General features: G+C 42.7%; 1 protein-coding gene across 1 annotated transcript; it reads left to right on the top strand.

The window, feature by feature from the left end:
* Positions 1-607: 607 nt before the first annotated feature.
* On the top strand, positions 608-15,084 carry epn2 (epsin 2; the record flags this gene model as incomplete). Its single annotated transcript, XM_083896355.1, has 9 exons — positions 608-1,038; positions 2,006-2,160; positions 8,776-8,888; positions 9,377-9,481; positions 9,968-10,088; positions 10,470-10,622; positions 11,493-11,585; positions 12,499-12,732; positions 13,543-15,084. 9 exons carry the CDS (start codon positions 608-610, stop codon positions 13,887-13,889), a joined length of 1,752 nt encoding a protein of 583 aa, XP_083752481.1. The 3' UTR covers positions 13,890-15,084.
* Between the last annotated feature and the right edge of the window lie 1,208 nt (positions 15,085-16,292).

The following is a 16,292-nucleotide window of genomic DNA, read 5'->3' as shown; positions in this document are numbered from 1 at the left end:
GCAAAAGTGGAAACAATTCTTGGTCTCATCACGTCGGCCTTGTGTAATTTAAAGGAGGCATTGGAAAATGCTTAGAAGTGTGAAAGCATGAAACGCTTTGTATTGACTGGTTTCAGAAAGGAAGGCACAACATCTGCTCCTATAAAAACAAGTGATTGGCAACGTCTTGTCGTTTAGCTCTGGAAATTGGTGCGTACTCGTTAGGCCTATTGTAATTAATTCCCTTTCCCCTATCTTCTACCTAATTTTTACTTTATTTTTTTTCTCTATTGCATACTAACCATCTAAATTGTCTAATATGTCTGTCTGTCCTAGGTGATGGCACGGTCATCTGTGCAGCCAGCGCTGTGGGTGTGGAGATGGTTTTAACAGAATATCTGGAGGATTCGGGAACACTACACTGGCCTGGAGAAGCCTCATAAAAAAACACACCATATCCACACCTGCACACAAGAATATTTTGTGTGTGACAAAGGACAAAGACACACGGGACACATAGTGCAAGCCACCCCTGAAGTTTGCACACATCTCGTTTTTTGGAGGTTTTCATTTTCTCTCCTGTGTGAGAGTGTCGTTTTCACTTGTCTGTTCCACCTCCACCGCCACCATGCCAAGCTCCACCATCCGCCGGCAGATGAAGAACATGGTGAACAATTACTCTGATGCAGAGAAGAAAGTGAGAGAGGCCACTTCAAACGACCCCTGGGGCCCGTCCTCTTCTCTCATGTCTGAAATAGCCGACCTGACCTACAACGTCGTGGCCTTCAGCGAAATCATGAGCATGATCTGGAAGCGGCTCAACGACCACGGGAAAAACTGGCGTCACGTCTACAAGGCACTCACTCTGCTCGACTACCTGATCAAGACGGGATCAGAGCGAGTGGCTCTGCAATGCAAAGAGAACATCTTTGCCATCCAGACCCTGAAGGACTTCCAGTTCATAGACAGAGATGGCAAAGACCAGGGCATCAATGTCAGGGAGAAGAGTAAGCAGCTTGTGGTCCTACTTAAAGATGAAGACCGCCTTAAAGGAGAAAGGTAACACCTTTTCCTGAATCAGGTCTGCTTCTTTTTAATTATAGATGGAGTGTTTTTGTGATTGAGAATTAATGGTGCACCATTATGTTGTCCTTAAGTTCAATATGAATAATATGCTGATGTCCAACTCTAAACTTACCATGTTATACTTCATTCTACAGTTGTGGTATTTGACAATAATAGACTGTGACCTTTAATTCATCCTTGAAAATTACTCTATGATATTAAGTGTAGAATAATCTAAGCTGTTATTATTATTATTGTTTTATATATGGTCTATAATATGACTCTTCTTTGTTGACAGGTTTTAAATTTTTACTTGGTGTCGTTTACACTTTACAGCTGTAGACACAATCTCACTACATTCATTCATTCATCTTCTACCGCTTTATATTCCGTACGAGGGTCGCGAATTGAACTTCAGAGACGGGGCTTTCGCTGTGGGGGTTTTCCTTAAGCGTATAATGATGTCATCCTTCCACCCTCTGACAGTTGGGGTACTTATGACACTGCTTATTGTGTTTTCACACCTGCTGCTTCTAAATAAAGAACGACTTGGAAAAAATGACTACAGGGTTGACTCCCAGAAAAACAAGTTTAAGTCAACTCTCAACTTCATTCGTACCCAATTCAATGTGGATTATTGCTGGATAAACAGGATAAGAAAAGAAAGTGATTAAAAGGTCTCTGGCATAATTTGTGTATATCCTCTAGTCTTTATAAATACATGATATCTAATTGTCTGATATGTTTAAAAATGTAGGTCATTACAGAACCAGACAAGCCCAAGGCAGAGGCCTCATTTTTAGATTGCATTATTCAAGTTTCAATTTTATTATTTAAATTAAGGCTTGAAAACCTACTCACTCTTCTGTATCACTTACTAACCGTGTCCTATTGGCGGTAAAAGGCAACATTTATTACAGTTAAAATGACTGATATAATACCTGTGTTTTGTAAATGCTAGGTCTCAGGCTTTGAAGACCAAAGAACGCATGGCCCAGGTTTCCACAGGGAGCAATCAAATGGGTTTTGGCCGAGGCTCATCTCAGCCCAACCTCTCCACTTCATACAGCGAAGAGTATGGCAGGTCAGAGGGATCACCTGCCTCCTACCATGGCTGTGAGTATTAGCCTTTGCTACCTCTTTGAGTCTTAACTTACAGATGTCCACAAGGCTCTTTGGCAGTACATGGAAAACTGTATTATTGTATCCTACTTGGTCTAACTTTGGTCTACATCCCAAAACCTGCCCCCTCCCCCGGTCACGTCTCTGGCTTGAAGTCCACAGTAGGGCTGCATTCCTCAGATCTCTTTCTCTCTCTCACACACACACACACACACACATACTGACAGAGAAGAGGAAGCACAGTTCAACCCTAAAGTCCATCTTCTACAGGAAGGAAAAAAATCTCAGTGTTTCACTGCAAAAAAGTTGCTGTCACCCCATATGTTTGGGATTTAAATTGCAAATTGTTTTCATTTTAAAATGTATGTCGGCGCCCCCGTTTAAACCCAAAGTTACCAAAAAATGGTCTAATTCATGTGTACATCATACATTTGTTATATTATCATAATGTATCAATTTAAGGTGTGAATATCTTTCAACGAAGCAAACATTTTTCTCCACTGTCATTCGTATAATCTTAGTTGTGCTAATCTGTAGCTCTTGGGGATACTGACAGACAAGACAGTGGACACCACCAAGAGAAACAAATGATTTGAAACCTTTATAAAAGCTTGGACAGTCTTTAACAGCTGGAAGGAGTTTCTCAGGGAATAGGGTGATGTAGAGAGTGCCAGAGAACGGAGAAGGGTTGCTGTTAATCAAGTCAAATCAAATGAAAACATGAACCCGTGCTTCTACCTTCTGACCCCAAGAACTTTGTACGCCAAATCTCTGTACGTGTGTCACATGTGGTTTCAGCCTGTGTGGATCTTGCATGTTGCACACAGCATGTGTTCGTCTCTCACTTCATTGCAGCCTTCATTCTCTATGTATCCTGTGTTTGAGTGTGTGGCTCAAAGACGGAAGCTCCAGCAGCTGAGTCATCAGTTGAGAAAACTCAAGTTGAAACAGGCCAATGGGAGTGAGGCTGGTCAGTCGGTGTGGGCGTTGCCATGGGGGATTTTTGGGATTCCAGTTGAACTTTCCGAGTATTGTTGTCCAGACAGGGTGTAAATGAATGGCTTTGCAAGTGTGACTATTGGTTTTAATAGTTTATCATCCAGTCTAATGGTTCTCTTTCATGTAGACATCAAAGTGACATTATTGTAGTACAGAGGCCTCACTTTCTTCTAAAATTAGTAAGGATTTCTGGAGCACTGTCTTGTTTACAAAATTATTATTATTACAGAAATGTACTTTTACACACTTCTTTCCTCTCTCCTGACTAGTGATACTAGTAGAGCATTATTGTTTTTTAGTATGATTTAAATCGAATTTTATTTAATACACAGTTCTACTATTGCGGATTTAATTCGAATTTTATTTAATACACAGTTCTACTATTGTGGGTCTAATAAAAGACTATCTTATCTTATCTATTATTGATAAAATAATAATTGTGCATGTGTGAGAGAGAACCTAAGTTATCTAATTTCCCTGTGGTTAACCAACCCATGGTTACATATGTGAGTGCTTGCTGAGTGCTTACACCATTTTTCATTTTCATCACATTTGACCAAAACAATAACAACACAATGCAACATTACAGCTGTCAAATGCAGTAAAAACAAACTTTTTTTTGTAATTTGCATGTTGATTGGCAATGGTTTTTAATGGCAGTTTTACATCCATGTGCTCTGGAATGTCAATTCTATGAATCCTTTGAAGTGCTCATTCTGGAAGTTAAATGAAAGTGGTTAGTGCTTTTTGAAGAAGAACTTTGAAGTGTGGAGGGCAGCATTATGCCTCAGTGTACAGTCTGCTGTACATTTTTATTATTAGAAGAAGAAGAAGAAGGTCGTGATGCAACATTATAGATAGGAACTGCTGTATGTTTTTATACAAATTTAACAATTAAACACTTAATTACTCTTCTCTTGGTTACTAAATTGGTAAGTAAGTTGTCATATACTATATCCTAAACATAAAACTCATTAACAAAAAAAACAGCTAGGCTTTCCTGTAATGCATGTTTACAGTAGGGCTGGGCAATATGGCTTAAAAATAAAATCTCACATCAAAACCAATTTTTTTTTCTTCTCATAAACAAAAGCGCAACAAAATGTAAGCTTCGTTACAAGTTCATAAACAAGACGACAAATCTATTGTGGTTGAGTAAAACCACACCTCCGTGAGCTCATTAGTTATCCTCAGTTCAGTGCAGTTCGGCAACTTCGGCAAAAGTTTTTAGCATGTTGATAAACGCAGGCTTTTCAACCTCATAAATGGGCACCATATCATTAGCAATATGCAATGTGACAGCATCGGGAGTGGTTTAGGGGCTAGGGTCCTTTTATCTCTCACAGAGGGTGACATTTCTACCACTTGGCTGCATACCACTGTTCGAGGTGTTTGGGGAAAAAAACCCTTGGTGCTACTCCCTTTGGTTGCATCAGTTTTCAAACAGTTGGTTGTGGTCTGACACCACTGAACCAAACCAGTTACAAATTATCGATGACGTTCTTGGGCAAAAGCTCCTCCCTGCTTGCTGCCATGCTTCCCTTGCTAGCATGGTGCACGCAGCTAAGGAGAATCGGGCTGAGGGGTCGGCACACTGTGAACCACAGGAGCCCAAGGAGAGCGTTGGCAGTTAAAGAGGAAATTCCATTTTCATGAAAAACAAATTGTCCTAAACAACAAATTTGAAGGAATTGAAAAAAAATCGATTTATCGCCCAGCCCTTGTTTATAGTTTGCAATGTTAACTTTGTTTTTAATTATTCACACAGAATATAAGCATGGACTCTGAGTACATAAAAAAACTTCTTGGAAAATGTCTGGCAGAAGGACTGGCTGAAGTGGCTGAGCAGCGTCCTCCTTACCCTATCATCTACCTGGCTCACTGGCTCTACACGCACAACTGTAATGTTGTATATCAGTCAAAGAGAAATGCCTTGGAGGCAGCTAAAAGAAAGATTGAGGCAGCTGAAACTACTGAACCTGAACCCACTGACCTTGATGTCACACTCGACAGCCAAGAAGATAATGACTCAAATGCAGACAAAACAGACAAACCACATGAGGAACGCAGCCCCAAACCCGACGATAACAGCGTCCAGAGCCCTAAACCTGACGACCAGAGCCTCCAACCTGACGACCAGAGCCTCCAACCTGACGACCAGGGCCTCCAACCTGACGACCAGAGCCTCCAACCTGACGACCAGAACCTCAAACCTGACGACCAGAACCTCAAACCTGACGACCAGAGCCTCAAACCTGACGAACTGAGCCCCAAACCAGACGAACCAAGCTCCAAGCCTGTGGAACCGAGCCCCAAGCCCGACGACCAGAGCCCCAAGCCCGACGACCAGAGCCCCAAACCTGACGACCAGAGCCCCAAACCTGACGAACCGAGCCCCAAACCTGAAGAACAAGACCCCAAACCTGAAGAACCAGAGGCTGAGGAAGAAAAAACTGATTAACTGTGGATTTTATTCATGTCGAGTTGACTTAAGCCCCAAAGAATAAAGAGCTCAACCCAAAGAACGAACAACAGAAACTGAACAAGAGATACTAATAAAGTTCTCCTGTTGAGTGACACAACGGGCTAGGACCTGTGTCTTCACATATGAAATTGGAAAGATCCCTGTCTAACAAAGACGTCTTCATTGAGGAGGAAGAAGCAAAAGGAACGGAACCATCTTCAATTATAAGTTGAAATAAAATAGTAATAACAAAATCATCTCGGCTCCAAATGAGGAATCCATGAGTTGTTTCAGGCACCCAGCTCCGTGAAACCTCAGAGACAATCACATATTACTGAATTATATTTTTTATCTAGTTTTTACCAAAGTCAGTTGGAGAAAAATTCAAATGTGCGCTGGATCTATCACTGAGACACTGAGAGACTTACCAAATCTATCAGACATCGCTTAACACTTTCATACAATCTGTTAAATGTGAGAGCTTTGTGAAAACAACACTCAAAATGTGTAAATAAAAAAGATATTTTACAATGTTTGAAAAAAAAAAAAAAAAAAAGTGGTTGATTTGACTTTCGGAAGCAGCATTAAATAAAAATCCCATATCATTTTATCTTTAACTTATATCGTGACAGAACATTTCCAATGACCACTTGGTTCAAAAGTGTCATTCCACATGTTATTCCAGTAATATGCTACTTGTTTGCCTTCTATTTATCCTCCAACTTGTTTCCTTGTATGCAGCGTAGCAGTCGGGGTGTCGACCATGAATGCCTCTGTGCTTGATTGTAGGGCGCGGAGGTTCGTGCCATAATGACACAAGCAATCTTCTCAAATCACTTTCTCCACAACTCGGATCACTTTTTTTAGACTTTGCATGAGGTTCTTTGTCTTAACTTGAGAAATGACGACGTTTAGACCACTGGATTTAACAGTAAAGGGAAATGGTAAAAGAATGATTCAGTGACTTTGAAATGCATTCCTCCATATATGGTAATTTCCCACTGTGGTAGGCAAGAAAACAGGCATGTTGTACTTGGCTGAGAGTCCTGTTTATTTGTCTTGCTGACTCAATACTGTTAAGTGTAGCAGTGTTTGTTATTGTGTGCCAGTTTCATCTTTAGGTGTATTGATGGAAAAACTTCTATGTAAATTCCTGTTTTGGTTTAGTGTTTTCTTTGGCCGAAGAAAACACTCCCTGTGATAGAAAGTCACAAAATATATAAGCTGTGTACTGATGCTTCAAGGATTCACACAACCATATGATTTCTGTATTTTCTGCTGACTTGTATTCAGTCTGTGAAGGCTTTGGTTCAGTTTTCTCCTTTTAAGGCAGACATGAAGCTGATGTTGGGGGTCATGGTTGAAGTCCCACCAGCTAACCAAACACACCTCCTGGTCACTGGAGACATGAATGTACAGCTTAGAAACAGAGCATGAGAGATGTGACCCGAAGAGGGAGAAGAGGAGACAATAACCCAGATCTGAGGATGAAAGATTACTGTTTTTGTGTTGATACCATGGCTGGTTTTCCACCTGTTATGAACTTCCTTAACTGCTGTTAAGGAAGTGCATAAAAGGTCGGTGAAGGAAGTACAGTTGAGGATTCTGAAGGTGCTTCCACACCTACGGCATCTGGTGCGCACCAAACGTGCTTGGTCCCTTTGTTTGGTTCGTTTGCGTAGGTGTGAATGTAATCTCTGTACATTGGTGCACACCAAATCAACTGGTCTGAGACCTGCCTGAAGGGGGTGGTCTCTGACCGCTTTATCTGCCCTACTTTTCTGGTGTGAAAGCAACCAAATCAAATGGGATGGAACGGTATAGTTTAATGCATTATGGGTATGAGATGAGATACGGGATTACCCCGAATTTCCACCAGGCACGTCAGCGGCGCGGAAAGTCAGCGCCTCGGTTTTGCGCCATCCTCTGCCCAATGTCGATCCCCACCGTGCACTTTACAGCATCACAGCGCTGCCGTGAGTACTGCCTTGCGAGCCAGACGTATCCGGCCAGCCTTATCCAGCGAGCCAGTGATCAGCTCCGGTGACCGCGGCGCTTACGTTCCCCAGTGGTGACGTGCCCGGTGGAAATCGGGGGTTACTCTGCTTCCGGTGCTGATGGTCTTTGCGGTCTATTTTGGTTTGTTTGGTTCGTGCGGACTAAAGCAATCGAACTATAGGTGTGAACGTGCCCTGAGTTGCATGTTGTCTTCTATTCTTGACTATTATTACCTAATCCTCTGCTGATGTTTTATTTATTTTTTGCCATCTCCTACATTTTTGAGCTGATTTCAACAATTCATACATACAAAATGTCAGGGTTTTTCATGACATTCTCATTTTTGCACCTCACGATGGAAATATTTGGTGCGATGAGTTCTTGTTACTCTCATATGACATCGACTGTAAAAAAAAAAAGTCTTGAAATGAATATCTCTCAAAGGGAAACTAACCCACCAGTGTTTGTCTTCATCACACTTTATGTGTTAGTGTTTTGTTTCCTTTGCTAAGTGTGTGTGTGTGTGTGTGTGTGTACTTGTTTTTGATACCCGTTTGGGACCTTTTCTGGCATAAACACCGACCTCGACACAATCCAAGACCAAAACCTGGTCGTGATGAGTCAGAACCTCATTTCTGGGGAACCAGTGAAGTTTAGTTTGAATTTCTGTTAGGTTAGGGTTAGGCATTAACTGGTTATGTTAGATAATGCTTTGTTTAGGCTGTCAAAATGAATGAGGCCAGATTAGGTTAAGACAATAGGTTAAGGTCAACTTGATGTCTTCAGAAGAAAAGCTGTGCAAAACTTTGTGTGATTGTGTCTGTGTATTTTTTGTGCTGCCTCATGATCTCATCTAACCCACGAAACTGAATGATCCTGTCATTCCAGCCTAACTGAAGCGTAGATTTCCACACTTACTGTATCATGACTTAAATGTTATCAATATTACTTTCTTCACACGTCAGAACTTTGTGAAGATGTGCAATTGAACCTGTCTTAATCTGGGCTGTTTTATCTGTGGTTGGCCTTGGATAATTAAAGCAGAAAGAAAAGCCAATAAAGAGCCAGCCTTTGTGAATCATTTTGATGTACAGTACATAAGGAGATCCATGTGGCAGTTATATTGACATATATTATGTGTCTGTTAGCCACGTCCCCCAATGCAGGCTCGGAGTTGGAACAGGCCAGACCTCAGACGAGTGGAGAAGAGGAGCTACAGCTGCAACTGGCTCTAGCCATGAGCAGAGAGGCTGCAGAACAGGTACGCATGTGGACTCGACAACAAATGTACGCCAACATGGCTCAGAATGGATCACTGTTGTGTTGCATCTCTGCAATCCAGTTTATTGTAATGTATGTAGTTCATTTACAGGACTATCAAGCAGATAAGAAAAGATTCAAGAACATTTCTTACTTACGTTACTTTCTATTACTATTACAAAGCACAGAAACCAGCTGTAATTAGAGAATCATGATGAATCATGATTAAATGATTCCACTTGCTTGCGATGGTAATTAATCTGCATTTATTTCCATTGCTCCATTATTAGTCCTCCCTGAGTTGAATGCTTTTGCACGGATAATTATCTTGGTTTCACTTTGCTAGGAAGCAACTAAACCCAAATGTGTTGTCCTTGAAATATATATATATATGTTAAAAATAGCAACACTAATGTGTGAACTGTTTAAGTAAAACATGGGAGAAGTCGTCCATGTTTTGTCGATGCTAACAGCACTCTGGTTGTTTAGGAGGATCGCATACGCAGAGGGGATGACCTGAGATTACAGATGGCATTGGAGGAGAGCAAGAAAGAAGAGCCAGGCTCAGAAAAACTTCCCAAGAAGAAGAGAGAGGTGAAGACACACAAATCCATTGAGACGAGAGTGAGTCAATCACTCTATTATGATCGCCATGGCCCTTAAATAGTCGTATCTGCCAAGCTCCTCGGGCTGCCTGACCCTGTGTTCTTCAGTAGCACTAATGAAGCTACTAACCGGCAGCAAACTGCCTGGTTTGCTCATCATTATTCTGCCTGAATAGCCAAGTGACTGGCACACGGAAGTGAGGCGATGTTTTAATTACATGACCACCGTCAGTGTATGCAGAGGAAAATGGCTGACAAACAGATGTGTTTATTTGTGGATTTTTTATACTTATCTACTCCCTTAATGTGTGTGTGTGTATGTATATATATATATATATATATATATATATATATATATATATATATATATCTCCTGTTTTTCCTTTGATTTTGTCCTCTCTTCTCATCTTTTCATGTTGCCTGTTTTTTTTGTTATGTTTTTTTTCCCCCATGCACTTTCCCCATCTCCTTGTAGCCAAAGTCGTCATTGATGGATCTGATGAATGTCCCAGAGCCTGGAGCCAGTGCTGATCCCTGGGGCGAAGGGGCTGGAGCCGGTGCTGCTGCTGCATCAGCAGACCCCTGGCATTCTTATGGTATACACACACACTATCCCTAAAGATGATCCTGTCATTTGATATCCACACACTGCCAGACACTGTTGAGAAGTATTTGTGTATACTGTCACTTTTTGGTATCTGTGTGTGTGTGTGTCGTCTGTGTGTGTGTGTTATACTCTGCTCTCCACCTGCAGCTCTCAGCACTGTGACTCTTTGTTCAATAGGAATGCTGCTCCACTGGCTCAGCAGCATTGCTGCACAGGGGCGACAGAGGAAAATATTGTGTCTCTTTCACGTCTTGTTCCTGCTTCTCTTCCCCTATCCTCCGTCCCTCCTTCCACTCCTCTTTCAAACTTTCCCTTGTATGTTTATGTACTCGATCCAACTCCCGTTCTGTTTTCCTTACTCTCTCTGCAGGTTCAGCCCAGAAACCAGCAGCCCCAGTGGACCCATGGGGTCCTCCTCCTTCTGTTCCACCCATGAAGAGCAGTGATCCATGGGCAGCAAACTCCACTCCTGCCTCTGACCCCTGGGGCCCTGCAGCTGCCCGCTCCAAGACATCCAACACAGGTGAACATCAGGGAAGCTGATAAAGATTTTTCCACCCACACGCATCAGGTTTTTAGGGCAATAACAAAACTCACCACCACAACTGTACCTCCACCAAAGAGGTTAACGTTTCTGACGTTTAATTTGTCTGAGAATGATTCATTTAAATCAATAAAAGAATTGTTAAGCATGTATATATATTTTTTCTCTATTTGTTAGGGATGTCCTGATCCTAATCTCAAGTTTATTAACTTATTAGACATTGGCAGTTGTCCAGATCACTTCTCCTCGATCTTTTTTCCACTCACATAGTTGCTGTAATGGGGATCAGAACTGGTAAATGTCCCTGTAACTCATCAGGGCTTGTACAGAATATAAATGTAAATGCTACGGTATCAAACTACCACTTGAACAAACACGTAGAGAAGCTGTATTGTCAGCATTTTGGTCACAGCTCTACATGTTGAACACACACACACAGTGATGGTTTAGCAACAGTCTCACCCTCTCTTTCCCCTTCTCTACCAACAGTACCTCACAGCAGAAGTCTATTCTTTCTTTCTCTTTATTTATTTACTCAGGAATTTGTGAACAATGCAACTCTGTTATCTCGGAAAATACAGGTATCATGTTAGGACTTAGTACCGACACTCAAAACTTAGGCTCAAATAAGCTGATCAGGACATCCCCACTGTGTGTCTTCATCTAGATTTTAGTGTTTCAAAGCCTCAACAGCTTTGCTCATTCAATAACAACTGTTTACATACATGTTCATATTTTTGTTTTGCTTTGTCTCTGTTTTATTTACCGAAAACAGCCACATTCATTCATACTTGTGTCGTCTTGTTTCCATCTGTCCTCTGTGTTTGTGCTGTCTGTCCCCCTTTTCAGGTAACTTTGACCTGTTCAATGCATCCAATGGTACGTCTAAAGAGGACTTCTCAGAGTTTGACAGTCTGCGCTCCTCCTCCTCTGTCCCCACTGGTACTCACCCTTGTCTTCGTCTTTCTAATGACACAGTCTACATGTGGTTTCTTTCCTCTGTGTCTGAAATTACGCCCGTCTGCAAGGGCACAGACACACACACACACACACCCACGTCTTGTCTTTATATGTAAATGTCACCAGACCTGAGCAACGACGGTGTTAGAATCACTGGAGACGTGTTGTAAATATTTCCTGACTCTTCACTACTCAAATGTTGCATAGTATTGATTAGTAGGAAAAAAATAGCCACTTGCTCTGGTCTGGTCCCATATCACCGTGGTGTAATCTAACTTTTATGTGTTCATAAGATCCTGGCCATCGGAGTTATGGAAACCCTTTCAAATGCACACTTTGTTTCGTAAAACTCATTTACATCTCTCTTTGGTGTGGTTTGAAAGAGGCTTCCAGTTATTACTTTGGTGCAGGTCTGATTGTTTCTTTTTAATGTGGTTTGGTAGTGTCTGGGTGTGGGTGGTTGACATTTGTGTCAGACTTACTCTAGTACCTCTGATGCATTTGAGGACCAGGTGAGAGGGTACACAAGCACAGGCGCACACACAGTCATGTTTTCCTCTGAGCTTCCTCGTCACCACGTGTGACGGAGCAGAGGACGTAAGCTTCTTCTGCCAAACGAGTCGCTGAAATGTGAGCCATTTAAATTGGCTGCTGATTTTTATCGTGAGCCTCTGCTACATTTCACTTCCTGTTCAGAGAAGACGGTTTCCATCTTTAATAGTTCCATGTCAGTGTGTGTGTGTGTCATTTGATGAATGTGTCTCCTCCTCAAAAAGAGAAAAAACAACAACAACAACTAACAGCCAGCCTGTCTGCCTCCAGTGTCCTCCAATATGGAGGTTTTTTCATCTGTGAAATACAACGACAACCTTTAGCTTTTTTTTTTCTTCCCAAGGTGACGGCGGCATAACATCCTCTCTCCCCTCCCAAGCCAGTCTGGCTAGCAGTGGCAGCCTGGACATCTTCGATCCCATGCCCGCGTCTTTTTCTAGTTCTATGATGACACACCCAACCAGAAAGATTCCAGAATCCTTCCTGGGTCCCAATGCAGCTCTGGTGAATCTGGATTCTCTGGTGACCAAACCAGCCCAGCCCCCGCCAGTCGTCAACCCGTTCTTGGCTTCAGCAGGTGAGCGGAAGAGAAATTTGAGTCAGATTTGAGTCTATCTAAGTGATTAGAGTTTGACAGTCACCCCAATCATTTATGAAATTGGCATTTATTTCATGTCATACTTCAATTCAGGGACATCCCGAATTAAGTAAACATAAAGTGTGTCATCTGTATTTTTTGTCCTGTTCAAATTTTTGCATGTGAAAATGTAAGAAATCCAGTTTTTCTTTAAATGTACACACATAACAGAGTTGGTGGGCTTGGAGTTGAGAGAGAAAATTTGAATCTTCAGCCAACTTTAAAGTTTAATTACTCACACATTCTTATAACCAAACCTGGCGTACAATATCAACAGCCATAACTTAGGATAAGACACAAACTAGGCGCCTTTCAAGGTTCCCTCACTAGATACCGAAGGCACCAGGCATCTGGAGCTGATAAACTATCTCAAGGCTTACAATATATATCAGACCTGGCACGCTGCTCTACCCGGAATCTGCGACGATGCCTCGCTGTTGAGATGTCAGGCGTTGTCTCAGTTCTCCTCGTGTCAGAGCTGTCTTCAACAAAATCTTTCAACTTAACTCCTCACTGACTCCAGAGGTTCCATCACGCACAGAGGTATCCATGCGCACTTATCGTTTGAATCAGTGAACCTGCCCTGTCAGTATTAGCTTTAATCTCCAAGGAAAGAGAGATAAGTTATATTAAATTCCTCTCCGAAATGACAATAGCACATTATAGTTCATTGTTTATAAATGCAGCAGTGTAATATTGGTGTGATGTGAGTTCAGTAACATATCCTCTCGTCTCCCCGTTGTTCTTCAGGCGCCTCTGCTCCTTCTGCAGCAGCCCACGCCAACCCCTTCCAAGTCACCCAGCCAGCTCCTCCCACCCTCAACCAGATGCGGGTCAGCCCCATGCCCTCGGGCTTCGCCGCCATGGCCGAGCCCATGGCCCTCTCTTCCCTGCCTGCTCAGCCAGTCTCCATGGTTCCCATGCCAGGAATGGCTCCCATGGGCCGCGTGATGCCTGGAATGGGCGTCAGCGCTGTAGGTGGCGTGGGGATGAGTGCGGGGGTTCCGGCCTCCATGTCCATTCCCCAGCCCTTGATGAGCATGCCCTCCCAGGCTGGGACGCAGCCCGCAGGAACCACCAACCCCTTTCTTTTGTGAGGGGGAGACAGGGGGACAACTTGACTATGAGTTACCCCCCACCCCTCTCCCTCTCCACGTCTCTTCCCCTTTGGCTCCATAAGAAGCTTCAAAATGAACAAGGAGATGTCTATTCTCGTATATCCTTTTTATAACCAACTCCTTACCCAGGTCGTAGCGCCAGCCCCGGCCTCCTCCTAAAGTACCACACTTCTTTTCTCCTCTCTGTCTTTATCTCTGTTGCTCGAAAGCTGCCTAGTCCTGTGTGTTCCATGCTGATCTGACGACGACGTTTGTGACCACAACGAGTTTGCATCTGTCTACAGACTTACAGAGTAAATGTGGTGTTTACAAGTTTTTTTTTTTCATCTTCTTCCACAAAGGCACGACAAGACCCCGTCTTTCACCCCTTTCCCGTCTCTCATTCACTCGCCTCCGGTCCCTCACTTCTTCCCGTAGGACTGCTCTTTTCTTCCTCCTCTGTGACGGGAGAGTATGACTGTACTAATGTCAGAATCCTATCGCTTCACTAAAGCTAATCTTTTATAAGCCCTGTCAGCTGTCGGTGTGTATGTGTATGTGTATGTGTGTGTGTGTGTGCGTGCACATCTCAGTACTTTTACACTGTGTAAATACCAGTGGGTTTTACTTGCACTGGAGTAAGGATGAGAGATGGTCAGATGTGTTTATATGCTGCATGTGTGCGTGTGTGTTACTAAGCAGGGATTTTGCACAATTTTTTGCTTATCTTTTTCTTTCTGCGTCTGTTGGACTCACCATTACACCTTAGCTTAGGGAGGGAGGCTAAAAAAAATAAAAAAATAATCCCCCCCGGCTGAGACGACACACACTGCCTCGGCTCTTGGTACCACTCGACTGTCACAACTCCGGTCATGTCCTCTCACCTTGGACCTTTTCCCCCAATTTCCGCATAAACTTGGACCTTCAGGAGTCACAGGATTAATAATGAACACTTGTGAAAAGAGATGACCCCCCCCTTTTTTTCCTCCTCTGGGGGGTGGGAGGGGTTGAACCGTCGTGTAAATGCAATTTGTTTGTACCTGTGTGTGATTATGTGCAGCGTTAACAGCCACACGGTGATCTGTTCATCACCACCCAAGGGTTTGTTGTGAGATAAGGACATGGATTGTGATGGCATCAGTATTTTACTATTTGAACATGCAGTGAGTGGGGAAGGGGGGGGCAGTTAGGCAGTTTATTTTCCCCGGTTTTAGTTTGTTTCCAGGATCAAAGGGACGATGTGGATAGTGTGAGTGTGTGTGCAGTTAGGGATAAGCTTCCAAGTGTACTTTAATGAGCTGTTCTTTTTTTAATTTGTCACTCAGTAAAGTGGAAACTAACTTAGATTTGGTGAAGGGAGAATCTGGAGTGTAAATCAATACAAAGGGTGATGTTAACATCTGCCGCTTTGAGTGTGTGTGTGTGTTTAATAAGTGTATGCTTGTGATGCGGAGAAATGGTTGGCGTTATGAAGACAGTCGATGTCTGAGTGGATTTACTTTTGGTTAATCTATCGACAAAGACATTAAGCGGTGGACATGATCTGTGCGGAGAATCCTCCAGCACACACACACACACTCACACACACAAAGAACAGCGAGACATGTCTTGTATACAAGGATTTTATTTTGTCGTCGTTATTTACTCGTTCGATGTAAATCCATAGCCGAACCTTTCTTGAGTTGTGAAGCTGCGTATCGTCTTCATTCTTCTTGTCTGTGCGTTCTGTCATGTTAGTTTTTTTTTTTGTTGTTTTTCACCCTATGGGTAGGCTGTGTAATTTCTCTTCTCTTAGAAGCACAACTGTTACCAAAGTCATAGCGACTGTGGCGTCTGAGGACGTCGTTCTTCGAGTAGTTTGAACAGTAGGGTCACACTTCACTGACATTTTTTGTTCTGTTAGGGAGCTCATGATATATATATATATATTTTTTTTTTTGATTTTTTACATTATGTTCAGGAGCGTCTCTATTCGAAAAGTGTTATTGACGGCAAATGAAACATCTGTCTCTGTTCGTTGGGGAACGTGGGTTGATGAAATACAACGTAATGATGATAAACTGCAGCTGGTGTTTTAGACCCTCCTTCCTTCTTTTTTTAAATTTTTTTTTTTTAAGATCACTGTACTCTTCCCCTCTTGAGTTCTGTTAATATCACTGCCAATGTTTATTGTGAAAGGGGTGCTTTTTGTTCCACTTTGTGTGGGTTGGCGCCCCCTCCTGGTCTGCTGTCTGTGATATGATGAGCAACATCACAGGAGCCTTGATATTTCCATTCAAGGCAGACCTTTATTTCTCTCAGGCAAAAGGAGGGGCAGCTCCGACTGTGTGTATGAACTCGGATGATGACGGCCGTGATGATTTTTATGCTCCGGGGGGGATGAATGGATGTGACAGTTAACTT

This window comes from Microchirus variegatus (genome assembly GCF_963457635.1).
Source record: "Microchirus variegatus genome assembly, chromosome: 10".
NCBI classification, from domain to species: Eukaryota; Metazoa; Chordata; class Actinopteri; order Pleuronectiformes; family Soleidae; genus Microchirus; species Microchirus variegatus.
Note: the sequence above shows the minus strand (reverse complement) of the source record. Positions and strands in the feature narration are given on the sequence as shown.